General features: G+C 46.0%; 11 protein-coding genes across 11 annotated transcripts; 4 read left to right on the forward strand and 7 right to left on the reverse strand.

Moving 5' to 3' along the window:
• Positions 1-315: 315 nt before the first annotated feature.
• Positions 316-1,803, forward strand: TSTA_120960 (short chain dehydrogenase/reductase (Ayr1), putative). The gene is made up of 6 exons (XM_002482299.1): positions 316-493; positions 557-781; positions 834-841; positions 892-1,043; positions 1,091-1,185; positions 1,235-1,803. The coding sequence occupies exons 1-6, from the start codon at positions 450-452 to the stop codon at positions 1,590-1,592; spliced, it is 882 nt and encodes a 293-aa protein (XP_002482344.1). The 5' UTR covers positions 316-449; the 3' UTR covers positions 1,593-1,803.
• A 120-nt stretch (positions 1,804-1,923) lies between these two features.
• On the forward strand, positions 1,924-4,136 carry TSTA_120970 (succinyl-CoA synthetase beta subunit, putative). The gene is made up of 8 exons (XM_002482300.1): positions 1,924-2,128; positions 2,252-2,338; positions 2,394-2,466; positions 2,535-2,634; positions 2,690-3,235; positions 3,286-3,332; positions 3,386-3,678; positions 3,732-4,136. The coding sequence occupies exons 1-8, from the start codon at positions 2,075-2,077 to the stop codon at positions 3,864-3,866; spliced, it is 1,335 nt and encodes a 444-aa protein (XP_002482345.1). The 5' UTR covers positions 1,924-2,074; the 3' UTR covers positions 3,867-4,136.
• A 321-nt stretch (positions 4,137-4,457) lies between these two features.
• TSTA_120980 (GABA permease, putative) lies at positions 4,458-6,270 on the reverse strand (the record flags this gene model as incomplete). Its single annotated transcript, XM_002482301.1, has 5 exons — positions 4,458-4,822; positions 4,874-5,716; positions 5,772-6,004; positions 6,062-6,122; positions 6,177-6,270. The coding sequence occupies 5 exons, from the start codon at positions 6,268-6,270 to the stop codon at positions 4,458-4,460; spliced, it is 1,596 nt and encodes a 531-aa protein (XP_002482346.1).
• Positions 6,271-6,728: 458 nt separating this feature from the next.
• On the forward strand, positions 6,729-8,336 carry TSTA_120990 (benzoate 4-monooxygenase cytochrome P450, putative; the record flags this gene model as incomplete). The annotated part of the gene is made up of 2 exons (XM_002482302.1): positions 6,729-7,678; positions 7,734-8,336. 2 exons carry the CDS (start codon positions 6,729-6,731, stop codon positions 8,227-8,229), a joined length of 1,446 nt encoding a protein of 481 aa, XP_002482347.1. The 3' UTR covers positions 8,230-8,336.
• Positions 8,337-8,363: 27 nt separating this feature from the next.
• On the reverse strand, positions 8,364-10,259 carry TSTA_121000 (amidase, putative; the record flags this gene model as incomplete). Its single annotated transcript, XM_002482303.1, has 2 exons — positions 10,109-10,259; positions 8,364-10,056 (listed from the first exon to the last, which is right to left on the reverse strand). The coding sequence occupies exons 1-2, from the start codon at positions 10,138-10,140 to the stop codon at positions 8,364-8,366; spliced, it is 1,725 nt and encodes a 574-aa protein (XP_002482348.1). The 5' UTR covers positions 10,141-10,259.
• Positions 10,260-10,604: 345 nt separating this feature from the next.
• Positions 10,605-11,359, reverse strand: TSTA_121010 (uncharacterized protein; the record flags this gene model as incomplete). The annotated part of the gene is made up of 2 exons (XM_002482304.1): positions 10,605-11,138; positions 11,288-11,359. 2 exons carry the CDS (start codon positions 11,357-11,359, stop codon positions 10,605-10,607), a joined length of 606 nt encoding a protein of 201 aa, XP_002482349.1.
• A 1,726-nt stretch (positions 11,360-13,085) lies between these two features.
• On the reverse strand, positions 13,086-14,210 carry TSTA_121020 (short-chain dehydrogenase, putative; the record flags this gene model as incomplete). The annotated part of the gene is made up of 5 exons (XM_002482305.1): positions 13,086-13,154; positions 13,219-13,355; positions 13,416-13,873; positions 13,935-14,050; positions 14,115-14,210. The coding sequence occupies 5 exons, from the start codon at positions 14,208-14,210 to the stop codon at positions 13,086-13,088; spliced, it is 876 nt and encodes a 291-aa protein (XP_002482350.1).
• A 241-nt stretch (positions 14,211-14,451) lies between these two features.
• TSTA_121030 (cytochrome P450, putative) lies at positions 14,452-16,472 on the reverse strand. The gene is made up of 3 exons (XM_002482306.1): positions 16,260-16,472; positions 15,050-16,202; positions 14,452-14,983 (listed from the first exon to the last, which is right to left on the reverse strand). The coding sequence occupies exons 1-3, from the start codon at positions 16,368-16,370 to the stop codon at positions 14,607-14,609; spliced, it is 1,641 nt and encodes a 546-aa protein (XP_002482351.1). The 5' UTR covers positions 16,371-16,472; the 3' UTR covers positions 14,452-14,606.
• Positions 16,473-16,899: 427 nt separating this feature from the next.
• On the reverse strand, positions 16,900-18,590 carry TSTA_121040 (translation initiation inhibitor, putative; the record flags this gene model as incomplete). Its single annotated transcript, XM_002482307.1, has 2 exons — positions 16,900-17,947; positions 18,148-18,590. The coding sequence occupies 2 exons, from the start codon at positions 18,588-18,590 to the stop codon at positions 16,900-16,902; spliced, it is 1,491 nt and encodes a 496-aa protein (XP_002482352.1).
• Positions 18,591-19,634: 1,044 nt separating this feature from the next.
• Positions 19,635-21,869, forward strand: TSTA_121050 (uncharacterized protein; the record flags this gene model as incomplete). Its single annotated transcript, XM_002482308.1, has 6 exons — positions 19,635-19,695; positions 19,776-20,647; positions 20,699-20,759; positions 20,812-20,950; positions 20,999-21,059; positions 21,110-21,869. 6 exons carry the CDS (start codon positions 19,635-19,637, stop codon positions 21,788-21,790), a joined length of 1,875 nt encoding a protein of 624 aa, XP_002482353.1. The 3' UTR covers positions 21,791-21,869.
• A 13-nt stretch (positions 21,870-21,882) lies between these two features.
• On the reverse strand, positions 21,883-25,066 carry TSTA_121060 (monocarboxylate permease, putative; the record flags this gene model as incomplete). Its single annotated transcript, XM_002482309.1, has 5 exons — positions 21,883-22,048; positions 22,117-23,370; positions 23,446-23,571; positions 24,034-24,813; positions 24,882-25,066. 5 exons carry the CDS (start codon positions 25,064-25,066, stop codon positions 21,883-21,885), a joined length of 2,511 nt encoding a protein of 836 aa, XP_002482354.1.
• Between the last annotated feature and the right edge of the window lie 1,179 nt (positions 25,067-26,245).

Raw genomic sequence — 26,245 nt, forward strand, 5'->3', positions numbered from 1 at the left:
TAATCAGACTATCTAAAGTCTTAAGCTATTCCACTGGCTAATCAATAGAGATTGGGCATGCCGATCTGGAGCTACGCGTAAGACTTGCAATGCCTGTTGATCAAGATCAAAGTCACGATTCGTCCAGATCCTCTTCTATGACACAGGCTGAACTGTTTCAGTCAAAGGATCATGAATTTCTGTTGAGATATGCAAGTATCCTTATATGTACGTACACATGCGGAACACATAGTTACAGTAGGAACAGCCGAGGCTGACTACAAAGCCTGCTATGTTTAGTGAGCTCCTTACTTAAACTTTCTAACTACAACCTACAACCACGAAAATCTGATAAATCATGACACTGCATGTACATTCGAGACTTCAACTCTTCATCTTATAGTTCATAGTTTATGAATACCAACATTTCGAAATTAAATTACCAGTTTAATTACTAGTTTGATCCAGACATGGCAGCTACCGGAGATCGCCGAAAGTCTGTTCTCATCACTGGGTATGTTTATGCAGCTATTCGACTCACTCTGTACAGAGGAGGCATACTCACAATTTGTTTTAGATGCTCACCCGGTGGCATCGGAAACTCACTAGCACGCGAATTCCATCGCAATGGCCTGCGAGTCTTTGCGACTGCACGCGACACTCAGCACATTCAGGATCTGGCTGCGATAGGCATTGAAACGCTCAGTTTGGTGGTTGACTCGGAGGAGAGTATCAAGGCTTGTTTTGAGGAGGTTTCGAAGAGATTAGATACAAACGGGTTGGATTATTTGGTCAATAATGCGTGAGTTTTATTTAATTGATCGTTGGGATGAGATGCTGATTGAAGGTCCTAGTGGACGGAGTAAGATTGCATTCAGTTGATCACGGCGCGTCATATCTGATAATGTATAGACTACACCGTACCAGCCATGGATGTGGACTTCCAAGAAGCTCGACTCACATTCGAAACGAACTTCTTCGCTGTGATTCGCATTTGTCAGACCTTCCTCCCGCTACTCATAAAATCAAAAGGAACCATTGTACAGATTGGCTCCGTGGCCGGTGTGAGTAAACATATCTACGAAACACTGCTATCGGCTGACATTTCTAGATGATACCGTACGTCTTCGGATCAGTCTACGGTGCGTCCAAGGCCGCTCTCCATTCCTGGAGCGACACGCTACGAGTTGAACTTGCTCCTTTTGAGTATTATAAACTACCTCTACAAATATGATATCTAACTGACAATGCGCAGTGTCAAAGTGACAACCGTCATCACCGGTGGTGTCAAATCACGTATAGCACGTACCGACCGCGAGCTCCCCCCAGGCTCTCTCTACCGACCAATCGACCCCGAGTATCAACGACGCACAAAACACAGCCAGGAAGGAGCAATGCCACATGAAGACTATGCACGTAGCGTTGTATCCCAAGTGTTGTATGGACCCGCGCCCTGGCGATGGTTATGGCCGAGCTATAGGAAGTATATCTGGGAAGGGAATCGTAGTTCTGTGGTCAAGTTTTTGACTGGAGGATGGTTGTGGTGTGGCTTGTTTGATAGGATATTCACGAGAATGTTTGCGCTCTGGAAGCTAAAGCGTCGCACTAATTGATGGCCAAAATATCCATCATTCATGTTCTGCAGCGCTTTATAAGTGCTGCTTCAGCGTCGGTTATCTTGCGCAGTCTCGTTTGGAGGTTTTGGGCGTCCTTGAAGCGGAAAAAAATTGTAAAAAGAGATTATAACCATCTCAAGCAATTCATTAAGAGTATTCAATCTCGAACATATGCCCAGAAAGTGCCTGTTTAGTCGAGTTTGTAGATGTCAAAAACAAAGATGGGTCGGCATGTATCGGATAAAGCACCCTTTGTAAGTCGTCAGGTGACGGATTATTCCGAATACGTGCAGCGGCGCAGCCAAAGCTTCCCGAAGATTTGCTTCTCAGCAACAACACTGGCTACATAGTCAATATCAACATCATCCCTGTTTTCCTCTTTTGCTACGAAATATCTCCCCTCTTTCTTGCTTTTTTTTTTCTCTCTTTTTTCCTCTGACGTTATTGCGTCTCGGTGATAATATCTTTTCTTGGTCAGAATGTTCAGATTCGCGCGAAGCAGGTCGATCGCGACGGCTCTGAGAGCCACGGTTGTAAGTTCCCCCATTGGTTTGTGATATAGGAGAATATTGGGAATATATGTCGCTTTTTCGCTAGATGTGTTCTCAATAACGACTTGGTCCTTCCGAATGTCGCTGACTTGTTTCTGTTTACAGGAGCCATCGCTTCAGACCAGATATGCTGCACAACAGAAGAGAAACCTTTCTATCCATGAATACCTCTCTGCAGATCTCCTGAAATCTGTGCGTATCAACCCTACCAAACAATCCGATCATCAATTCTAATCATCTCGTACAGTATGGCGTCGGTGTCCCTCATGGCCATGTCGCCCGCACCGCGGAAGAGGCCGAGGCCGTTGCAAAACAAATTGGTATATATTTATTTTTCAAGCAATTGGAGGACTACATGGTTTTGGACAAGTGCTGACTTCCTTTATAGACGGAGATGATATGGTCATCAAGGCTCAAGTTCTTGCCGGTGGTCGAGGCAAAGGTACCTTTGACAACGGCTTGAAGGGAGGTGTTCGTGTCATTTACTCGTGAGTCTTAGTTCCCTGTCACTGGGAAAGTCATTTCTGATATTGGTATCTCCAGTCCTACCGAAGCCAAAATGTTCGCCGAACAGATGATTGGACACAAGCTTATCACAAAACAAACCGGGGCTCGTGGCCGTCTCTGTAACGCCGTCTACATTGTCGAACGCAAGTTCGCCCGTCGCGAATTCTACCTTGCCATTCTCATGGACCGTCAAACTCAGTCTCCTGTCATTGTGTCCTCTTCCCAGGGTGGTATGGACATTGAGACTGTCGCCAAGGAGACTCCCGAGGCTATCCGCACTACTCCCATTGACATCAAGACCGGCGTCACTGACGACATTGCCCGTAGCATCGCTACCGACTTGGGCTTCTCTGCTCAGTGCATTGAGGACGCTAAGAACACTATCCAAAACCTCTACAAGGTCTTCCTTGAGAAGGATGCTACTCAGATTGAGATTAACCCTCTTACCGAGACTTCTGACCACCAGGTTCTTGCCATGGATGCCAAGCTTGGATTCGATGACAATGCTGAATTCAGACAGAAGGAGGTCTTCTCATGGCGGGATACCACACAGGAGGATCCTGATGAGGTCAAGGCTGCTGAGTATGTTTTCTTCAAGAATAATTACGATGAATCACTAACGCAATGCGTAGACACGGTTTGAACTTCATCAAGCTCGATGGTGATATTGGATGTTTGGGTATATTTTCCTAGCCAATCCGAAATTCACAAGGAATAAACTAACGGCTATAGTCAACGGTGCTGGTCTCGCCATGGCCACCATGGACATCATCAAGCTCAACGGCGGCAGCCCCGCCAACTTCTTGGACGTCGGCGGTGGTGCCACCCCAGCTGCCATCAAGTCTGCCTTTGAATTGATCACCAGCGACCCCAAGGTCACTTCTATCTTTGTCAACATCTTTGGCGGTATCGTCCGATGTGACGCTATTGCCCAGGGTCTTATCAATGTTGTCCGCGACATGGGTCTCCGCACTCCCGTCATTGCCCGTCTTCAGGGTACTAACATGGAGCAAGCTCGCAAGCTGGTACGTCTCCTTTATTTTTGATGGATAGAAGACAATCGACTAACATTCAATAGATTGACGATTCCAACCTCAAAATCTTCTGTATCGAAGATCTCCAGAGCGCCGCTGAGAAATCCGTCCAATTCTCAAAGGTGGTCAAGATGGCTCGCGACATTGACGTGGGCGTCGAATTTACTCTCGGTATCTAAACCTGTCACTCTGTGTGTGTGTGTGTGTGTTAGCGCACCTTTTTTCTCCTTTCGAAAGAGAATATTTGAACCTTTCCCCATGTCTCCATATTACTTGTTCCATAAGCCCTATTCCGTTATTTCAGAACCTTTATGGTTTTCTATCTACCTATCCAGTTTTAGACTCTGAATTCAGTTCTTTTTTGAAATGTCAGTCTCGTTACGTTTCTTATGAGAACAAATGATCATATCACTCAAGGAAGAGAAATAGTATGCTGACTGGTGTTGCATGGTATCCGGTTCGTCCGTACGTTTTCCCTTCGTGATTGAACAGTATCTTGATCTTGTATTGGTGGATACTTGCCGTTCGTTTCGATCGATTCAAATACTTTCTACGAGAGGTCGGAAGAGATGGAGGGTATGAAGAGAGATAGTAACGGAAAAGACACGACAATGGGATTGGTACAGGGAATGAGGTGGATTTATGGTAGGTATGGGATATGTTTGTTGGATACCTTGTTTCGTGTTGGTTGCTCTGTTTATATTTGCATGACCATATCGCTAGGCAAACTGATGTTATTCATATACGTTCAAATAAATCTAATACAAAAATCAAGACTTAATCTCAACCGGCATTTCGCTCCCAACCACCTCCTCCTTTCCATCCGGCTGCTTCCCATCAATCCTCGCCTCAGCAGGACCATGAAAATATTTATGCCCCGTCGTAAACCACGTAACCAAACTCAATAACCCAATAACTCCAATAGCAGCACTGGTATAATTCATCGTTTCCTCAGTTACGGGCGCTTCGGAGGGGAAATTGAATGTGATGAATGCGAACATGAGAAACAGAAACCCAATTAGGTTCATGGATAGAGAGATTGGTAGGGAAAGTGAGTAGGCGCCTGTGAAGGTGATTTTTTCACGGAAGAAGTGGCCTAGTAATCGGGCTAGGAGGGCGAGGGCGTATGATGCATCTGAGCAGGGGGTTAGTACTGTCAATGTCTATGGAAAGGAGAGAAGCTTACAGAATCCAGTCGTGGCAATAGAAACAACGGTGTTGAACCCCGTAACCGTCCCGAAATAGATCGAGTTGAACGCCATCTGAACAATGACGGTAACCAAAATGGCATAAATAGGGATATGTTTCTTCCGATCAACTTTCGACAATACAGCAGAGAAAGGAAGCCCGTGATCACGCGCAAAGGCATACAGCGAACGAGAACCATCAGCTACAAGACTGATGGTACTAACAAACATGATCACGACGATCATACTAGCCATGAAACAAGCGCCCACTTTGCTGTTTGTCGAGTCGTAAAAGATTTGGAGAACGGGCGACAAGGTGCTTGTGTCGGCTGTACTGGCGATGTCGCCAATGCAAAAACAGAGTGTCACCAGGAAGATGAAGCCAGTAACGGCGCCAATTACGACTGAGAGGATAACGGCCCGTGGAGCATCACGGGAGGCATGGGTCATTTCTTCGGTCATATGAACCGGGGTGTCGTAGCAACACATGCCGAACAGGGCCTGGAGAATACCTACGATGGTCGCCATTGCAGCTCCCAGGCCAGTCCCATTCTGAAAATCTACAAAGACAAATGAAGCGTCCTGTTTGTGGTCATTGGTAGCCAATAGAACAATAACAATGACCACGAAGGAGACCAGATTCCAGAGAAAGACGGCTCGGGCTAGACGATGGAGGAGTTGAGGCGTGAAAATGTTGATGACGCCGCCAATCAGAGCAGCTAGGTAGGCTAAGAGGACACTGTGCCAGCGCTCAATAGTATATTCAGGAAAGACAAGGTTGCACATTCCGAGTATATAGTTGGCGATGAAGGAGTTGTTTGCTGCTCCCATTGAAAGCATGCCTTTATACCAGTCAGTATGCCAGTCCCAACCAGAGCGTAGTAAGAGACAACTCACCCATCAGCATGAACCAGCCGGTTACATAGGACATCTCGCGAGCAATCTTTTTCGGCGCCATGAGAGCCACCCAGGAATACTGTCCACCAGCAACGGGCCATCGCGAACACATTTCTGCCATTGCGCATGCCACGGCCAAAGTGAGAATGCAGGTTCCTATCCATCCGTATAGAATTACGGGAGGACCGCCGGCGCTTACACCGATGATAAACACTCCGCTCAATGCTGACCAACTAATCAATGGTGTCAGTCGTTATAATGCAGTCGATCATTCGGGGGAGAGGGGTTACCATGTCACAATACTGAAGCTGAATCCGAGCATATCCAGCAGACCATAAGATCGTTTGAGTTCTGGCAATATGTTAATCCTTTCTTCCGGGATTTTGGAATGCCTCAATTGCTTACCCTGTTGGTAGCCCAGCTGTTCCAGCGTAAGATCCTCCTGGATTCCGGTCCCCAAGACATCCTTGCTCTTTCCCCTGGAAGTTGTATTCTCCATGATGTTATCTGCTTCAAACTAACTGATCAAGAGCAGAATTGCCCACAATTATACAGAAGTAAAAAGAGGAGAAAAAGAGAAAGGGGCCCAGCCGCGTGAAAATATCCATCGGAAATTCAGCTTCATGATTGAGGATGATCCCTGCTGCTTATCAGTGGATTTATTGACTGCGTATCTCCAACCTTATTCCTTATCAACTGGAGAAACGACGTTTAATAACTGGGGAATGATAACACGAATCCATCCTGAGTGGTTACATGGTTTATAAAGTGCTGGCAAGGAGAGTGATCTTTTTTGGTGGCTGTCGGCTGCTCCGATGTTTCTTCCCGAAGGGGATTGGCTTCTACTTCAACTATTCTTGTATAATCTGACTCACTCATCTTCAAGATGGATGGATCTATTGATGAAATTACTCGCTGAATTGACTGATATGCTCTCGTGAATTTCGCAGAGTCAATATGGCAATTGCAACAACAGTCCTCACGTTCCTCCATTTCTGGACGGAAGGACTGTTTATCCTACTACCAGCTGTGATCATTCTACGCTGCATCTATCGTCTATACTTCCACCCTTTGTCCAGAGTACCAGGACCCAAAATTGCGGCATGCACTTCTCTCTGGCTGGCCTACCACACCTATATTGGCAATGAAAGCAGTGTCATCTTCGACCTGCACAAGAAATACGGCCCAATTCTCCGTGTTGCGCCCAACGATGTGGATTTCGATGATGGGGATGCCGTAGAACCCATCTACGTCGCGCAAGGAGGGTTCCCCAAGACACCGCAATACTCCAAATTCGATATTGACGGTCACACAACCATCTTCTCAACCTTGACTCTACCCGAGCGTGCACAACGCGCAAAGGCCGTGTCACCGCTATTCTCAACCGCATCTATTCGAAATGCTAGTGGGACTCTTGAAAAGGTAATTGACGACTTTGTGGATCGAGTGCGTACCGAAGGTCGTACTGGGAAATCTGTGAATGTTCTCAATGCCGCTCGAGGCATGGCCATTGATGCCATTAGTGCATATCTCTTCCAGCAGCGATATGGAGGAGTAACAGAGCAAACATCAACCATGTCCGCATCGCCGTTTGTAGATGCCTATGTTGGTGTAGGTGCTTTCTTCAACTTGGTTCCCGGTAGAATCGGCGATTTGGTTCAAAGTATGGCCGATTATTGGTGCGCGGATGCAAAGACAAATTCCGCTTTTGCACTTATCAATGGTTTTACGCAGCAGTTGGTGGATACATCTGTTCCTAAGAGTGGGAGCTATCAGAGTCGGTTACTGGAACAAGTGTCACCGGAACAGTCACAGATTGAACTGAAGGATGTCTGTTTCGCGGGGACGGATTCGACAAGTACGAATACCGCATCTATCGTGTGGTTTTTGACGAAACACCCTGAAATGTGAGTACTTTCTGTTATGTTCATAGATGAAGCGTATAACTAACTCTATCAATAGTTACGACCATCTATGTGAGGAGGTCCAGCAGAGAACCGCTCAAAATGAAGACCCTAGCACAGGCCCCTATCTCCGTGGCGTTGTCCGTGAAGGACTCCGACTGTCATGGGCAAATCCAACTCGCCTACCCCGTCAAGTACCCAAGGGTGGCTGGCAGTTCAAAGGCCACTTCTTCCCCGAAGGAACCAGTGTCGGCATCGCCGCTACACAACTACACCAAGACGAAGCAGTATTTCCAGACTGTCAAGCATTTAAACCGGAACGATGGGTCAATCCCACAGAGGCAATGTTGACGCATTTCTTTGCTTTTGGAAAGGGTACAAGGACCTGTATCGCTAAAAACCTGGCTATGGCTGAACTTACTTTGGCGACGTTGAAAATGGCTCAATCCGGTATACTTCGTGGTGCGGAGGTTGTTACTGAGCGTATTGAGATGACTGAGTGGTTCAATTCGAGGATCAAGGGGGAGGAAATCTTGATCAGGTTGAAGAATTGATTAGTTTGATGGGTTTGACGCTATGGTTTATGATTATGATTATGATTTGAGTGTATTGTAATGATCCATATCTTATATACTCTTGCAATAATAGCGGATACAAAGGTAAACCAATAATTTATCCTCTGCGTAGGTCACTGACCAGCTAAACGACGGCCCTCCTCAAAGATTGCAGCCGCTTTGAAAACACTCATCTCATCCCACCTCTTCCCAATAACCTGCATCCCAATCGGTAACTTCACATCTGGTCTCTCCGAGACACTCCCAAACCCACAAGGCACACTCATTGCTGGATGTCCAGTCACATTAAATGGCGCCGTATTAGTCGTTACCCCTACCGCAACATTCACTTTGTCCATTATCGAACTTGCAGGCCCATCAGTATCCGCGCACATTTTAGGATGAGGCATAGCCACACTCGGCGTACAAGGCGTAACAAGTACGTCAAACTCTTCAAAAGCACGGTCATACGCAGCACGTAACTCAAACACTTTTCTATACGCTTTTGCCTCCGTCATGGGACCGAACCGTTGATTGATGAAAGGTGCGTTGAAGATGATATTTATCAAAGCTGGGTTGGTGGCTGTTAGGATTTCGTACATTTTTTGATCTGGTGGCCATTGGGTATGAATATGGGGAGGCGGGAATGTGAGGAACCCGCCTGGTTTGCCTTGACAGGCCCATTCGGATGTTGATGGTCGTGAGGCTGCTGTCCATATAACAATACCTTCGCGGTGCATGGGGATAGATACCTCGGAAACACTCGCGCCCGCTTGTGTGAAGTATTTCTTTGAGGATTGCAGAACTGTATCTCTGACTTGGGTAGTAAGGCCTGGGATGTCGAATGACTCTGATATCAGGCCGATTTTGAAATACGTACCGAGTCCTTCACCATCGGCAAGTGGACGAGATCGAAACTGGGATAATTGTTCAGGGTAATCGGGGACTTGATTTCTCAATGGTGATTCAGGGGTCATTCGAGGATCTATCCCATCATAACCGGCCATGACTTGCAAGAGCAACGCAATATCTTCCAGTCTTTCCGCAAGAGGACCTAGGTGATCAATCATGGGAGCCAGACCAACTGCCCCGGTATACGGAATCAATCCATGAGTAGGCTTCAATCCATATATACCTGTAAACGAAGCCGGAATACGAATGGAGCCTGCCTGATCACCGCCTATAGCGAGGTCAACTGTAAGACCAAACTTATTCTCAGTCTGGGTCTGACGGTGAACAATATTTGCAGAAGCTAGTGCCGCAGAACCACTACTACTACCACCGGTGGTATACCCATGCAACCAGGGAGAATGCACAGGTCCCGTAGCAGCACTATATGATAATGGCGAAGCGCAGAAGTTCTCACAATTCGAAGAACCTTTGATTATAGCCCCGGCTTCAAGGATTCTAGATACCACAGAAGCATCAATAGGTGAAATCGGGAGTTTCCCGTCTCTGCACAGGATTTCTGTAAATGTGCCGAGTGTTGTTGGTAGACCTCCGATAGAGATGTTATCTTTGATTGCGATGGTTCGACCCTGAAGCAAACGACTTGTGGGTTTTGAGGCGACGAGTTCACATCGATGGCGCCATGCATTCAGTGGATTTTGTTCATTTCTGTCTCTTGGTAGCCAGTATTCTCGCGGTTTAGCGGTTGAAACGGGTGATAAGGATGGATGAATGTAATCTGTGCTATTTTCTATACGTTGCATTACTGCCTCCATGGACTGGAGAAGTAATAGATAAGCCTCGGCATCCGGCCCATCTTGGATTGTTATGTTGAGGTTTGCAGCAATGTCTTTAAGGTCGTCCTTTGTGATTTTGGATCTATTCGGATTAGCTGTTGCTCTATAAACGTGGAGAGAATGAGGGGTCTGACTGTGATTTATCAGCTAGAAATGCGATTGACATGGTGACTACAGATTTATTGACTTGACGTTCGGTGATGCAGCAGTCACACTTGATAGATAAAAGTCTTTAACTGAAGTTCAAAGGCTGGTCTCCCTACGATTGTCTGCCTATCTGGGTATGTAAGTACAAAGATGATTGTAGAAGCGGACTAGCCGATGAAGCTATATCAACCGGCGGGGGAGCCGATGTCCCACGTTCCCACTAGCTTCATTCGTATATTTCGAGGATATATTTCGACGACGCATATTTAGAAATACTTTATTAGTTGAGGTGGAGTGAAAGTAGTCACATCATTTTGCGTTCATTAGGGCTAGGGCTACGTCCAAATATAGGGTTTTATACATAGGTACTTGAATGCCGTCAACCAACAGTAGAACAGACCCCATTGGAGTATACAGGTAGGACTTGATTATCCATTGACTGCCCCATTAACTCCTGGAAGTAGCCAGGCCCAGGCGCACAATTTAGGCATTTTGAAGATTCAGGGGAAATTTCGCCCGTAGCCAGCCTCCATACTTGTAAAAGACGAATGGTACGGCCGTGAAAGCAAGTGTGATGAACCCTAAAATACTGTGTCCCCAACCCAAGCCAAGCTTGTTGTACAGTGGAATTGCAACCAAAGGAAGAAAAGTCCCTGAAGCATTTCGTACCAGTATAAGAGCTGCCAGAGCAGACGCTGCACCCTGTTGGCCAAACATATCCACTATATAAAGCTGTGCAGAAGACGACACGACTAGTGTTCCCATCCCAATAAAAGATGTCCCGATTATAGGTACAATCCAATGTACACCACGGTCAGCAGTCCAGCCATACCAAAAGATGCCCGCCGGAATGCAAGGGCCCAAAAGGATCATCAGTATCAAACGACGCTCTGGTGCATCATCCTTGCCTAGGAGCCTATCACTTAGCAAAGAGAAGGTGGTTAGGCCTAGGACACAACCGATGCTGAGTCCGAGGTATGCTAACACGGTGATGCCGACCTCCCAGTGATAAGTCTCCTATGCGCTGGGCCGAGTTGAAGATTACTGGTCTCCTTGCGCATTTGTACTGCGTGCGCAGCCGATAATACACACCAAGCAGCCTCAGACAGTGGAGCGAACACCAGGGGGCCCATGGATGCCCCTAACGAGGCGATGGCAATGCTTACTACCATCACAATGTCACTGGTAATCCTGAACTCGGCGACCAACTCTGAAGCACCTGGGGCATACATAGTCATTGCGATGTTCCTGCATCAGGACCAGTCACTCAATATGTAACTCTTGGAGTTTCGGCATGACGAGAGTAACGTACGAGTATAATGCTGAAAGACTGATCAAGGAAGTATTAATCATCTTGATCTTCCTGGACCAGTTATGTGGATTCGCAGGATCGTCTGAGGAGCTCCAGTCTACAATGTTTGGATCGACGGCAGCATCGTCCTTCTTCTCAATGGAGTCTCCAATTTACACGTTGCTTTCAGAACTGCCCGGGGATACTGGTATCAGTTCATCGCCATCAATGATCCCAGCACTCTTGTTATCTGCATCACGTCCGCTCATTCTGGCCGGCCCTTAAGCTTGAACGCGCAGTATTTCGTGATCGATCTTCAAGGCAACCTGAAGCTGGATGATACAATGAAGAGGAAAGTGCTTTTGGCTGCCCAAATCCTGCTTTTAGTACTCATAGGTCTTGTAAAGCCTGGTCTGTATTACCGGACGGTCTGCATTTTGCTGCCATCCCAGGAGTACGGAGCAAGTAGTTGCTGTTGGTGTAATTTTTTCAACTTCAAGAAGGCAGCTGAATTTCGTCATGAGTTTGGCTCTTAATGTCCAATAATTCTTTGTAATCGAGATCAACACTTTGCCATTTCTATACGAAAAAAAAATGCCCCGTCATTCCTCGTCGATTCCTCCGTTGATTGCTCCGTTGATTGTTCCTCCACAGTACCGTACCCAGGCACCGGCAGCAAGGTGCGTAACTTAGCTCTCATTTGCCAAGTCTCAAAAATAACTACCTCTGTGCAAATAATGGAAAGGCGAAGGGGTAGGGGTTGGGGTAGATCTGTAGCGTACCGAGGTAGGGCAAATTCTCACTACAACTCTTACATTGTCTTCGTGGCCTAGTAAGTATATATCAAACATGCCGTAGCTAGAGTCGTTTCAATGTCCAAGCGGACCATAGTCGGAGCAACTATCGGTTGTTGTAGCAACTTTCAAACCGTAGTCTTCTGGTGCATTGGGTTCTGAATAGACAGGCAAATTCGCCATCCGTGTCTCTGGTATAGCCTGCCATCTAACATCCTTCTAACATCCTTCTAACATCCTGTCACTTAAAAAAATATTTTGAGATGACGAGTCCCAATCCATAAGACCATTATAAACACCTTGAGAGAATCTAGTGGCGCCATCTACGCGGCCTTGACTGACATTCCAGGCAAATTGTCCATGAGGCGTAGTAGAAGAAGCTGCTTCATTTAAGTCCAGTCTGTTGTGATTTTGCTCGCCAGGAGATCTCAACACAAGATTTAGATGGTTGACTACCTTTTGAGCATCCTGGGACGATGTGCTTGATCGAAACCATATAGGATACGTCTTCTGCAATAAATCGAGAATCATATCACGATCAAACGGGACATTTGTGCTTTTGAATTTCGTAAGCTGCGTATAATAGCATAGGATGCTCATCCCCAATAGGGAAATAGACTGTAGTAATGAAGACCGCATTCGACGTACGGGATACAACAAGCCGTCGGTTTGCGTCTTTCTTCAAAAATCTGCTGGAATTCGAGAATCTTAATCGCCGCTACCTTTGTATGGTTTAGGGTTAGGGCTTGCTTCACATACAGGAACCATTCGAGTTATAGACCTTGGTTAGAGCTTGATGATTCTTACTAACCATTAAGTATAGAAACTGGACTTCTTCTATCTGCCCAAATTTGATATGAAAGACGGAATTTGAAGCAACTATTCTTGCCCGTTAGCAAGAAGTACCCTTCCTCCATCAACACACAGCGATATCCCATCTACATAGGCCTGTGCAAAATTAACTGTCAGTATGTCACTTGCATACGACTGGTAAGTGCAGTTATAGACTTACCCCAGCTTTGCTGACTAGATACAACACCGTGCCAGCAATGTCCTCCGCAATCGCCGGCCTTTTTGCAGGGACCTTGTCAAATAGACTGCTAAAAATGTTTCCTTCTTCCCCCACTGGGTTCATATTACTTGGGACAACTATGCCCATTATTAGCACACTTCTTATCTAGCTGGTTTTGATATGAAAGGTCAACTCACAGCCAGGATTGATCCCAACCACTCTCACATAGAATCGATGATATTTAGCAGCCAACAATTTCACCAAATGATCAGTGGCAGCTTTACTCGTTGCATAACTCGTGAGATCGACATTGGTCACATTATGCATACTCGCACACGAACTAGTAATCACAACCACACCACGTCCTTGATCGCGTCCCTCGGCTGCAGCGGCAGCAAGAAGAGGTAGTAAAGCAACACTCAAGAAGTAGTGAGCAGTAGTGTTTACTCGAAAAGTTTTCTCCCAGTCTGTCTCATTGCTGGACCACATTGATTGTTGTAATTGTGTTATTGATGCAGTAAGGACGTTGCATTGAACAGGTGGATCGCGACGAATGCCAGCGTTGGAGATGAGCATGTCAAGATGAGTCTCTCTGTTGGAGATTTCTTGAGCCAAGGCTTGGATTGAGGATTTGGAGGAAAGATCGCAGGGAAACCTTCAAAAGTACACAGTTAAATTTCCTCTTATCTAAGGGCTTTTTGGCTGAGGTAGTATACCCGAATGCACTTCCTCCAGTTTCAGAACCGAGCTTATTGAGCTCGTCGACTACTTCATTGATGGGATCACTAGGCAGTGCAACGACGTACACTTTGGCGCCGTTTGATACCAGTCCCTAATTTAATGTTGTTTGTCAGCTTGCATTGGATAGGTAGTTTTGCCTTGATGGGTATTCTCACCTTGCATATCATAAGCCCTAGTCCACTGCTCCCGCCGGTGACTACTGCCACTTGGCCTTGGACGTTGAATAAATTAAGGCAGTTTAGTTGCGACATTGTGTACATTGCTAAACTTGAGGGCTAAAGGAATCAATACGGATGTATATGCTGTGTATATTTTTGTTTGACCCTAGGCAAGTTAAAGTTGACCGAGGGGATGTCGGAGGGCCCGACATTGGAGCACATAACTATAAGCTACATACGTTAAGCTCAAGCCAGAAGAATTATGTGATTATCGGCCACTTTGAGGAATTGGTGCTAGAGGTTCCTTGTAGTGCTAAATCCCATTCCAGCCTTTGCAATGATCGCCTAATGATACTTGAATTTAACCGCTATTCATTCTCCGTGCAAGCTACCGTATTCCTTGATTACGGAGATACCTAGGTACAGCTTACATATATTTACAATCATGAAACACTAACAAAAATCTATAATATCTCATCCTATCGTTAATCACTCCTTGTAATGATCCTTCGTCCGGGCCTCGGCTGCACCCAAACACTCGGCCGTCATAGCTTCATCTCTGGGAATAAGTTTAACCTTAAAATCCCTCGGAATAGCAACCAAAGCGGACTTGAACTGATTGTAATCAACATAATCCGTATTGGGCGGGCTATCCTCACTTGCTACAATCTTGTATGATGATAGGAGACGGACGAGAGCGACATAGAGGAGTCGTGAGGCAATGAATTGGCCGGAACAGGCGCGAGAGCCTGCTCCGAAGCTCAGGTGAGATAGACCTGTGGTCTCTTTTTCAGTGGGAGGGTCGAGGGATTTAAGCCATCGCTCTGGGTTGAATTTGTTTCCGTCAGGGCCGAAGTGGTCGACGTCTATATTGTGTTATGATTAGCATTCAGTCTAGTGGATAAACTGATAACATGAAGAGAGAAACTCACCGTGATTACCGGCCTGAGCATTGATCAAAATCATTGTCTTGGGCGGAATGATTGCTCCATTCCAGTTGACTTCCGTGACAGTCTTTCGAGGTAAACTCATAGCGCTGACGGTATAGTAACGACCAGCTTCCTTGATGATAGCATTGATGTAAGGAATCTTCTCTTCATGGATACAATCAGTCCAAGCATCGCGAACATCCGGATAGAATCTTTTGATATCTGCATATGCACGATCTTGCCATTCTTGACCTTCAGGCGTAGACAGCGATCCAATGGCTGATGTTAAAGTACCAGGAATCGTCTCAAATCCACCAGACACCAACGACAGACAGATGGAAGAGACTTCAACCCCCGTAAGCTTAGTCTCCTCATCCTTGAGAATAGCTGCCGAAATGCAAGGCTTGTCGGTTCCCTTCTTGATCATGGCTCGTACTTTATCAAGTAGGAGATTCAAGTAAGCATCTCGGCGTTCACGTAGCTCTTTGGACCGCATGTTCTTTTCGTTGTTGGGCATGTAGCGTAGAAGAGGAACATAGTCTTGCAGGTTTTCGGAGGCACTTCGAAGGAGGGAAATGGCGGATCCAACGTAGAGAATCTCACGGAGAAGCTCATCGTAGACCTCGTCCATTCGAATCCCATAGCACAAAGTCAAGGTAGTATTCAAGGCATATCTCTGAATAAAAGGTCGAACATTGAGTTCTACCTGACCATTGTTACTGTCACGCTTCAGATCTCGCACTATACAGTAACTCTCCAAATCGAACATGTTGTTGTAATTTCTCAATGCCGGTCTTCCCAATGCAGTTCCGGCGGCTTTGCGCTTTTTCTTGCACGAATCATCCCAGGGAGATGAGCCGATAGTGAAACCCTGCGTGCTACTAATGATGCCATGGAAGGTATACAATTTGGGACGATCAATAGTCGCATTCTGATGGCCCAGCAACATTTTGCGACAGTCCTCAAACGAGTTCACGACCACTGCGCGAGTATTTCCGAGACGGATTTGGTACACGGAATGTCCATACTGTCGCCACCAACGCTCGCAAACACTGGCATGGTCTTCACCTAGTTTGAGTAAATGGCCAAAGACAGGAATTGCGCCTGGGATTTCGGGGAGGCCTTTAATATGCGGGATATCTGTTGCAATGAGCCACTGTCAAGAGTCAACTTTCGCTTTCTTTCCCCCTTTGGAGACGACGACGAGATTCACCTTGTAGATCAAATACCCGACCAATGCTGCAAGGACACTGAGAGAGTAAGTTTTTGGAACGACATTCAGAAAAGCCGCCAGGTCGGCTTCCAGCTTCATAGCATCTGCCATTATGGTTGCTTGTGAACGGAGATTATTTGAATCGTGTAGTACTTGCGCAAGAGCATGGAAGAACTTGAGCTCAAATCTGCGACCGACCGTTTATATGGATACAGAGAATATTTACAAGGCTCTTCGTGGACGCTCTCCATCTCGTAATGCGATAAGATAAGTATGCTTGTCAGTCAGGTGGTCGGTCCGCCATTGGTGTTCCAAGTGATGAGATGAGTGTCGGATAGTCCGACATGCAGGTCATACAATGATTTATACCCATTTAATCCTCTGGCATATAGAATCCATACCCCGCTTTAGATATTTGGTACTAGAACTTTCTATTGCAAGAATTGTGTTTTCTTTTCTTTTTTTTGAGTAGATGACATTGCTCCCAAAGTTATGGCTTGTAGTTTAGGGCACGGGCTAGTAAATACGGGATACAGCCCTAACAAACGTATCAAACTGCAATCGTACTGTTTTCTCTGATGCGATTATGTACCTTGACTATGAGATAGCACTCGAATTGATACCAGAAAAGCTTGTATAATCACTTTGATTGGCTTAGAAAGAGAGCAATTCTACTATCCATCCAATGGTTATCCTCCTGACTAGCACCACTCCCAGCCAAATGGCCCCAAATCGAAGGAATGATGGCCAACTCTGCGTGTTTGATATATTTAGCCTCTTTTTCACTGACCTGCCACGTAAAGTACTGATCAGTCTGACACGGCATAAGAAGGCATCTCGCGCTCAGTTGGCCCAGAGCTTCCGAAACCGAAAGCACATCCCCATTGGGCCTTGAGGAGCTCATAGAGACACTAATATCGGATCGTTGCCACATTCCCAGCATCACCAATAAGTCATCCGGATACCAATCGTTATAATTCTTCGCGGCAACGACAGCAGCCCAATCATCCAGTGATTTATATCCCTGCTTCTCAAAAACACGTTGCTCAAACCATTGGGCGCTGGTCAACCAAGCAGAATATGCACGACCAAATGCATGCAGTCCACGTAGCGGGAAAGATTCTCTGTTGATCCGAAATTTTCCATCAATATAATCAATAGAACTCTCCAAAGCGGCTTTGGGACCTTCCAAAAACTGATAGTTGTGTAGACTTGTTTTCGCCGAGGAACAGATGATAACGGCATTGAGGATCATGCTTGGATACGTAGCTGCCCAATGATAAGTACATTGGCCACCCATTGAGAATCCAGCCATGACATCAATCTTTCCAAGACGTAGATGCTCGGTTATGAGTCTATACTGCGCGCGAACACAGTCCCGATAATCTAGGGTTTGCGGAAAATTGTGTGTATTTGAGGGGCTCGATGATTCGCCATTGCCGAATAGAGCCACCACAATTACTCGATAATCTCGCAACGCACCGTTAGCGAAGTTGAGAGTTGCGTTGATGCGGCCCCGGAAGCAGGTAGGGATAAGAGCGATTTTCGTTTTTGTTGGGTTGAATTCGCGATATGCCTGTTGGACTTGTGGGAGGATGGTTCCATCTTGGAATTCGAAGTCATTCAAGGTGAAGTATTCGATCTTGGTATTAGTATCGAGGGACATCTTTGCTATTGCTGTGATGAGGCTGTAAACTGGAAAACTTCAGTTCCCATGCGAAAATCCAACCATATTCATTGTCGAGCTATTCTCGATTAATCGGAAGTTCCGAAGGCACCTTGGACAGAACTGTACATTGGTGAATGATAATATACGAGCTATACAGAGTTGGAACCAAAATAGGCCTTCATAGTCTACTTAAGTAATCAAGAAAATTATTTCTCAAACATCGCAGTAGCTTTAATTTCCACCAAAAATCTCGGGTCCGGCAACTCTCTCACCCCAATCGTCGCCCTCGAAGGCGCACTGGCACGATCATGCCAGATCTTATTCCACTCCTCATTCATGCCCGCATACTGCGACTTCATATCCAGAATATAAACAGTCGCATCCACAATATTGTAAAGATTGGCTTTCCCATCGGATGCACCCTTGATGATACTTTCAATTCGTCGTAGGACTGCAGCAGTTTGTGCGCGGATGTCGAGTTCATATGTCCCGTCAGGGTTTTCGGTTACACCTTCGTATTCGCCGTCTGGTGTGACGGCGGCGATGCCTGAGATGTAGATTGTGTGATGGATATTTGGTTGGACGACTCTTGCATGGCTATATCGCATAGGACCGGCTTTCTTTTCAGGGTCGAGGAGAAAGGATTGTCCGTTGGTCGACATGTTGATGCTTTTCTGGGCCGCAAATCAGAGTGACTTTCCGGTGTTGATTGATGTCTTCTGCACTTTATTGATGTGTATTCTGTAGAATTGATAACTAAATGTACCGGCTATGGTCACTCGATATGTCAACATACTGCCATACTTGTATACAGCTCGAGGGCGGTCCGTCCGACAATTGGAGGCGCCACCACCGAATAGCTGGCTAGTAGACCCCTCATGCACTACAATATAGCTATTCTTTGCAAGTAAACGAGGGAAAGAAAAAGATGATTCCCAGAGGTATAATATTCTTGAATGGCATATAAACGTCTCTTGACGTGAACCTGACGAACAATCGGGGCTGATGATTAAGGCTAAAGTATAATTACTTAAAAAGGAAATAAAGCCCTAGCCCTAAGCCCCGAGCCCTATCGCCGGCCGCTTCCGATCGTGGTAGTCTTCAGCTAGTCGTCATCTCGATTGAAGAAGCTATTTTGTATACGCACTACGTAAATTAATACAATCTTATCAGTTTGTAAAGCACTAAGCAGTAACGTAGTGAGGGGTTGTACTGTTGTACAGAAGAGTCGGAGACATGTCCGGGGGGCTTATCGACTGGGTTGGGCTATCGATAGGCGGAGTAGCTCTATGAGTCAGGTCTATTTCTATCAGCTCGACAGTGACCACCGCAAATATTGGGGTAGAGGTGTAGAATATGTACTTGTTAGATATGAAAATTAAGCGCCGTTAGTGCTCAGACTGATCTAAAGAGTATTACTTCTGGTATTTACCTGTAGAAACCTGTAACTACTGTGTTATCCAACGTGGGGGAGTGGATCCACGTTGGAAGTGGGCTCAGGCGCTGATAAGCCCCCAGACGATGTTCCTCTTTCCTTTCTCCCATCATCTTTTTGAGTCACCGTACATTTGAGATGTGTGAGAGGGCGACAATAACAAAGCTCAAGATGTCCGGACCAGCAGCCCGAGCAGAAAGTTCCTGTAGAAGGTGCCACCGACGAAAGAAACGATGTGACAAGGCCCTGCCACAGTGTAGGGCTTGTCAACATGCCAATCAGCGATGCAGCTTTCTCGACGATGAAAAAGAGACGGCGACATTTTCGATCGCGTATGATAAATACTAATACCTGTCTATTATTTCCAGAGCTGACCTTCAACCATGAATTTGTAGATATGTACGGGGTTTAGAACTCCGTGTCAAAGAGCTGGAACAGCAATTAGCGATCTTCTTAGATATGCGGACGGCAGAACATGAAGCACTATTTGGCCCATCAAATGACATTGATGGTTCGAGGCTGGATTTTCAGTCTCAACCGATGGAAACGCCTCCGGTTAACTCAATCTCTCCACTGCAACCGTTGCAAGCCAGCCACCAGCAACAAGCCGTAGTAAACGGCCATCACATCTCCAATACACACAAACCCGAGTCGTTAGCGAATGAATTGAAACTACTCTCTTTGGAGGCAGCCGCAGATCGTCACGTCGGATCTTCGTCCGGGATATCATTCGCTAAACTTACGCAAGCAGTTCTTCGGCGCTTGTCACCAGATCGGCAGGAGTTTGTGTTTGAAGATGAATTAAACGATGAGCAAGAAGAGGAGGAAGACGAAGAAGATAATTATTTGCCAAATGAGAACGAAACTACTCCCACTTTCACGTTTGCATTCAATGAGATCAACTCACATTTGGTCTCCTCCCCGCCGTTACCACTCTATTATCCCCTATCCAACGATCAGCAACAGGACGGTCTTCTTCAAGAATCATTGTCTCTTCTCGAGCCAACACATATCAGCCATCTGTTGGAATTCTATTTTGCTCATTCTCACACTTTATACCCGATTGTTCGGCAGCATGAGTTTACGACTGTACTCTGGCGGTTATATGGCGATCCGTCTGATGCGCTCGCTCAGTCTCCATTATGGCAGTTCCGGATATGGATTGTTCTTGCTATTGGGTCCACGGCGTATTCTTCAGTTTCTTTGCTAGATGAGTCGGAATCCGTACAGTTGTTCAATAAGGCCATGGTGCATTTTGAGGCTGCTATGGGATGTGGTGATTTGGTAAGACTGAACCACCTGTCTGTGTTTGTAGGAAGCTAATATGACGTGTAGGCCGCATTAGAAGTACTGATGCTGCAAGTATCGTACTCTTTTTTCAACAAAATAGGTCCGAGTATGTCCATGATGCCATTCCTTTGTCACGGAAAGCATGCTAATCTTATCAGATACATGGATTTTGATCGGAATGGCTGCTCGTATGGCAACCGGCATGGGTCTTCACACAGCCGAACAATATAAAAATCTGACTGTAGACATCGCTGAGCATCAGAAGCGCCTCTTTTTCTCTCTATACATGATGGACCGGTAGGCTTCCAGCAATGGTTTCAAGCGCGGTCAAGCTGACACAACCAGTGTGGTTTCGCTGGCTCTAGGGCGCCCGTTTGCTATTCAAGATGATGATATCACTGTTGAGGTATGCTGATTGACTTTGTCCATTTATAGGAAATGCTAACGATTTTATAGCCCTTCGCGGATGCAGACGACGAAAACATCCAACCCGATGGTATCCTACCATCCACCAAACTAGAGCCATCAACCATGGCTATCCCGTTACACATCCTAGCACTTCGGACAATTGCCAGCGACATTAAAAGTAGAGTCCATTCAGTGCGAAACAGCGACCCAGCCAACCAGCAAGTCAAAGAACAAACCCTCCAGTCTCTTCACAGACGGTTGATAGAATGGCGACGGACAATGCCGTTCCCGTTACCGGACCTGCAGTCCAAGGTCCCTCATCTATGCACCAATTGGTTCGACTTCAATTATTATACTCATGTAATCATGCTCTATCGTCCATCACCGCTCTGTCAGACTTTAGACCTTGCCCAACTGCAGGTTCTTGCTGAAGCATCCAGCATGGCTATCCGACAAGCCACAACTATGCACCGACAACAGCGGTTTTCGTATAACTGGCTCAATCTCGCTGTCTTGTTCAACGCGACGCTCTCCCTAATGTATTCGACGACAGCACAACCGAACAATCTGTCGCAGGTGTTGGAGTCCAGTAAGGCCATTGAAGATTTGGAGTTGAGTATTGAATTGTTGCGGACGTTTAGTAAGAAGTTTGCTTCGGCGAAGAGGATTCAGGGGATGGTTCAGATTGTTTTGGCCAAGTTGAAGATGCAGGTTGTTCACACAGTGTAAGCATCGTTGATTCCGGTCGTTCTAGTGAAGACATGTGTTAGCTTGATATTCAGGTACATAGTCATGTCATGCTCTTACCAATAACAAGCTTCTCAGAAAACAGCCAACACCTGATCCCATCCACAACGAGATATCTTTGCTGCTGCTAAACAAATCAAGCTGGCAGCATAACTTACAATAGCAAATGTAATCAATCCCCAGTATTCTCCGTTGCAACGCTGAAGTATAGCGCCGCATATAGGAATTCCAGTAAGGGTACTGCTCATATTCACATATCAGTCGAAGAGTGTCACAACAGTCAGCTTCAAGATGTGAAATGCACAAACCTGATACTAACAATAACATATGCCGTGGCATAATATCTCCCAAATCTTTCAATCTTACATAACTGCCCAATACAAACCGGCGCCAGACTGACATTACTCCCACTCGCAAACCCGAACAGAACCGCGAACGCAATCGCCACGGCAGATGCATTCCCTTCTCTAACACATTCAGACTGAGCCGGAATCCAAAAACAAACAATAAAGACCAAACACATGGCAATAGTGATGATGAGTGCGTTGAATCTCCCAATACGATCAGCGCAATAACCGGGTATCCAGCGCCCAAAGACGGCAGCGGCGTTGACGAGGGATAACAACATGTATGCCGATTCGGAGGACATATTGATATCCAATGCAAAGGAGGTCAAATACGTCAATGGAATGAACAGGGCCCATTCCATAAAGAATATTCCCATAGTAGCGAGCATAAGATCACTCTGTCGAAAGATTGATAGATCCGGAACAAGTCTTTCGAAAGTAGCCTGTTTGGATGGAAAGCGTCTTGGAATTAATAAGAAAGCAAGACTGAAGGTGATTAGATCAACAAGCGCAATGATCCGCGTGGCCCATGCAAACCCTAACCTGGAAGAAACATGTTGAAATAGTAATGGAAACACAACACCGCCTATCGAAGCGCCTGAAGATGCAATGCCGACCGCAAATCCTCTTCGACGATAGAAATAATGCGCTACAATGGATATAGAGGGACTAAAGGCAAGAGATAGACTAATGCCTCCCAGCAGTCCAAAACAGAGCATGAAATGCCAATATTTCGTGCACACCTCAAGCAACAATAAAAAGCTCACAGTTCCTATTCCGCCTAATAGAATAAGTGGTCTAGGCCCCTTTGCATCAAAAAAGGGACCAACTTCGATGCCACAGAAAAAAGCGAGAAAGGAGTAAATGCCGAATATCCAGGCTATGCTACTGGAGGAGTGAGCCTGGAGTTGGTGTTGATCTAGGTAAGTTTGGAAGATGCCGAGACAGTTCATGAGGCCCATTGAACCAAAGCAGGACATCCAGCTGCCTAGTACCACTAGCCAGGCTGTGCGGCCTCCTTCGGGGTAGGTTATTTCGTCTTCTGCATTAGCACTGTCGGTGGTGTCGTTGTCGGAGTCGGTTTCGATTATGCAGGCTTCTTTGCTTGCGAACTCGAGGCTTGATGCATCTTCGGGATTTTTGGCAGAAGTAGAATTTACATCTTTGGTATTGCAATGAGTGCTTTTTGTGAGATGATTCTCTCTCACTATTGAGCTGCGCATTGGTCTTGAATTGCGACGTGAGCCGACCCGGCCGCTTCGAAGTACGGGTCAGCTGGAGGTTGCCTACACATCAAGGGGAATGAGGAAGAAAATCATTAAGAACTTCAGAGGGCTATCGATTGCACCGACAAGAGGGACGGGACCATTATCTGTTCGAGTCCGTAGATGTCGGGTGATCCGACGATTTGTGCACCTTGACATTCTCGTGTACCGGAGTCTAACCTTGGATGTCAGAAATCACAAAGGAATCAGTCGTATCATGTAAGCCTACGCCGATTTTGATTTGTAACAAAAGCTGTTATGGAGCTGATACGGAACAATGGTATAGAGAGACTCTCTATTTACGGGCGAAGATATTCGGCGTACTTTAGGTTCGCGGTTACAGCTTTTTAGTATGATGAATATCCACATGAATTCAAGAGGAAGAAGTAAATAGTCTCAAGCCCAACATAAGGGCTAGTAATATCAGGTTGGTATACTATCTCCGGAGAAGAAAGCAATAAGATCAGATAAGATGGTTTGACATTAACCACTTTCATATCTACTCTTTTCAGGTATGGAAAAGCCCTACTATTTAATGAAAGGCTCATCGCCGCTATTGTGTCTCACTATCGAAAGAGCTTCAGAAGCAAATCGTAATCTGGAATCGAAAGACCAGACTTTGATGCCCTCGGTATGCACAAAACCATATAGTCGATTGTCACCAAACGCAACAAAACATGCTCCGTCTCCTAAATAGTCCATGGTGATCTGGGTATAGAAATCTGTGAACAAAATGTCCATTTCGTCAAGGATTTGATTGACCCTGAAATAACGCCAGGAGGAGAGTGGATAGTAGATTGTCCCATCTACAGTTAGCATTTTGCCTTTGTTGTCCTGTAGTATCGTCTCCTCTTCGAATTTGTGTACTGGGATGCGTACCACGAAGGCTTCCGTCTTGGTAGAATAGTTAATGAAAATGGCGTCGGAAGAGATTTTTACCGGAAGAAGTTGAGAAACGACAGTACGATATCGACAGATAAATTGGTTGAATTGTGGGAATTGAAGAAAGGATGTAAAGTCAAGGTCGAACTTTTGATCAGAGGCTAGAATTCTGGTATCAAGGAAGTTGATCTCATGATCAGTCACTGCGAATCTCTGTCTAAAGAATCTGTACGATTCCGACCCGACCTCTCTTTCGGCTTGAACAACAAATAGAATATTGCTCTCTGTATTGTCTCCATTGCCCCAACTCGTGAAAAGAGGCTTACCCTCGATATGGGCTGACCGGACGTTGTCGCTGTCAAAATGCCAACTCAGAACTGTTGAACGGTCTGAATGTCTTCCGATGACAATAATAGCTCTGTCATGGCTAGCATTGATCTCTAGGATATGCGGAGATGGAAGTCGAATTTGATGTGACCGATGGGTCGACAGCTCCCAAGCAGTACAATACCTGCAATCATTAGACTCGGGAACCGTATGGGGATTTCCTAAAAGAAAAAAGAAATGAATAGCTCTCACCCTGAGGCTTGGGCAAACAGACAATGTTCAGATAGATGAATAAGACAAATGACGCCACGTGTCTCTGTCGTAAACTTCGTGACTGCTCCAGTCGTCAAATTTCGGACGCATACAACCCGTTGATCCGCTGTCAACCATGCTACCTTGCCGGAAGAATAAGAAATAGCCTCCTCCGCGGTAGGCATGACTGTGAATGAGGGGCGATCCAAGCCTTTAGGAAATGGAAACTCTGCCTCCGTACGTGTGATACCGTATTTACAACGCATGATATCTCCCGCAAACACTGTCTTGTCTCCCTCGTCAGGAAGCGGAGAAGGAAAGAAGGGAAACAGAATGGCACTGCAGATTTCCTTTGATGAAAAGACAGTCTGCCATCGCTTGGATACCTAGACGTGTTCTGATGAGCTGTCGCTCCAATAAGTACGTTATTGTAATGATAGCTTCGTACTCTTTGAAAGACCCAGGCTTCTAGAGGATCCAAATAACGTGCTATTTCAAGCACTAGTTCAAGAGGCAGGGAGCCAACGATGTCACGTTTTAGATCTTCCTTTGGACGAGCATTGAGCTCACGCCGCTCATCAAGGGTCAAATCATCTAGTATGGTATTCAATCTGTTGACGGCCCTTAGCAACAGTCAGGGAAACGGGAGCGCGTAGAGAAGCGGCTCACACCTGTAGTCGGGCATGTTTTGTGGATAGAGACTTGAAGTCCTGTATGAGACGATGGATAGCATCGTCGCCGCTGTGGCTGCCCATAACCTGGTAACTAGATAGGCATGCTTTATAATTGATTGATAGCGAACAGACACTAGTACTATATGTTGTTGTCGGACGGATGTACTACGTAGTAGTTAGACAGCGGGTCAAAGATAAGCCGGATGCCGACAATCATATACGGCCTGAGGCAGCATTTTGGAGACTCGTCTCGACCTTCTTTTTCTTGTCTCCTTCACCTACTCGGCCTATACAGTGGTATAATCTGATCCGTAGCATCCTTTCTATGCAGAGGGCTGGAACGCGACACGTCGCCTGGACCAATGTGATGGGCTCTCCTGTTCTCTGGTATGCTAGTGTGAAGCACCAGAAATTAGTTCAATCAACAATATCCAAGAGGTCAGTACAAGCAGAACTAATTGCAGGGGCAGTAACCCAGGAGTATATATATACTCGGCAATCCCGGCTCTGGCAGTAAGAATCCATATCCCTGCCCTTGCCTTTGATTGACATGAATTCGCATTGCAAATCATGCATACCACGCACATGCATACATAGAAGGTATGAGCAGCTCATAGCTCCGCTCCACCGACGAAGAGAATCGGAATTGTAGACGCTGCACGCGTAAGCAGATTCTCCTAGTTAGTCTCT

This window comes from Talaromyces stipitatus, genomic scaffold (genome assembly GCF_000003125.1).
Source record: "Talaromyces stipitatus ATCC 10500 scf_1105507295555 genomic scaffold, whole genome shotgun sequence".
In the NCBI taxonomy this organism is placed as follows: Eukaryota; Fungi; Ascomycota; class Eurotiomycetes; order Eurotiales; family Trichocomaceae; genus Talaromyces; species Talaromyces stipitatus.

Bases quoted from the DNA above. Each gene is read 5' to 3' on its own strand.
- TSTA_120960 (XM_002482299.1), top strand. From the start codon at position 450: ATGGCAGCTACCGGAGATCGCCGAAAGTCTGTTCTCATCACTGG. The intron at 1,044-1,090 runs GTGAGTAAACAT...TGACATTTCTAG, and splicing joins AGATTGGCTCCGTGGCCGGT to ATGATACCGTACGTCTTCGG. The intron at 1,186-1,234 runs GTATTATAAACT...GACAATGCGCAG, and splicing joins GTTGAACTTGCTCCTTTTGA to TGTCAAAGTGACAACCGTCA.
- TSTA_120970 (XM_002482300.1), top strand. From the start codon at position 2,075: ATGTTCAGATTCGCGCGAAGCAGGTCGATCGCGACGGCTCTGAGAGCC. The intron at 2,635-2,689 runs GTGAGTCTTAGT...TGGTATCTCCAG, and splicing joins GGTGTTCGTGTCATTTACTC to TCCTACCGAAGCCAAAATGT. The intron at 3,679-3,731 runs GTACGTCTCCTT...AACATTCAATAG, and splicing joins TGGAGCAAGCTCGCAAGCTG to ATTGACGATTCCAACCTCAA.
- TSTA_121030 (XM_002482306.1), bottom strand. From the start codon at position 16,370: ATGGCAGATGCTATGAAGCTGGAAGCCGACCTGGCGGCTTTTCTGAAT. The intron at 16,203-16,259 runs GTGAATCTCGTC...GACTCTTGACAG, and splicing joins TCGGGTATTTGATCTACAAG to TGGCTCATTGCAACAGATAT. The intron at 14,984-15,049 runs GTGAGTTTCTCT...AACACAATATAG, and splicing joins TGCTCAGGCCGGTAATCACG to ACGTCGACCACTTCGGCCCT.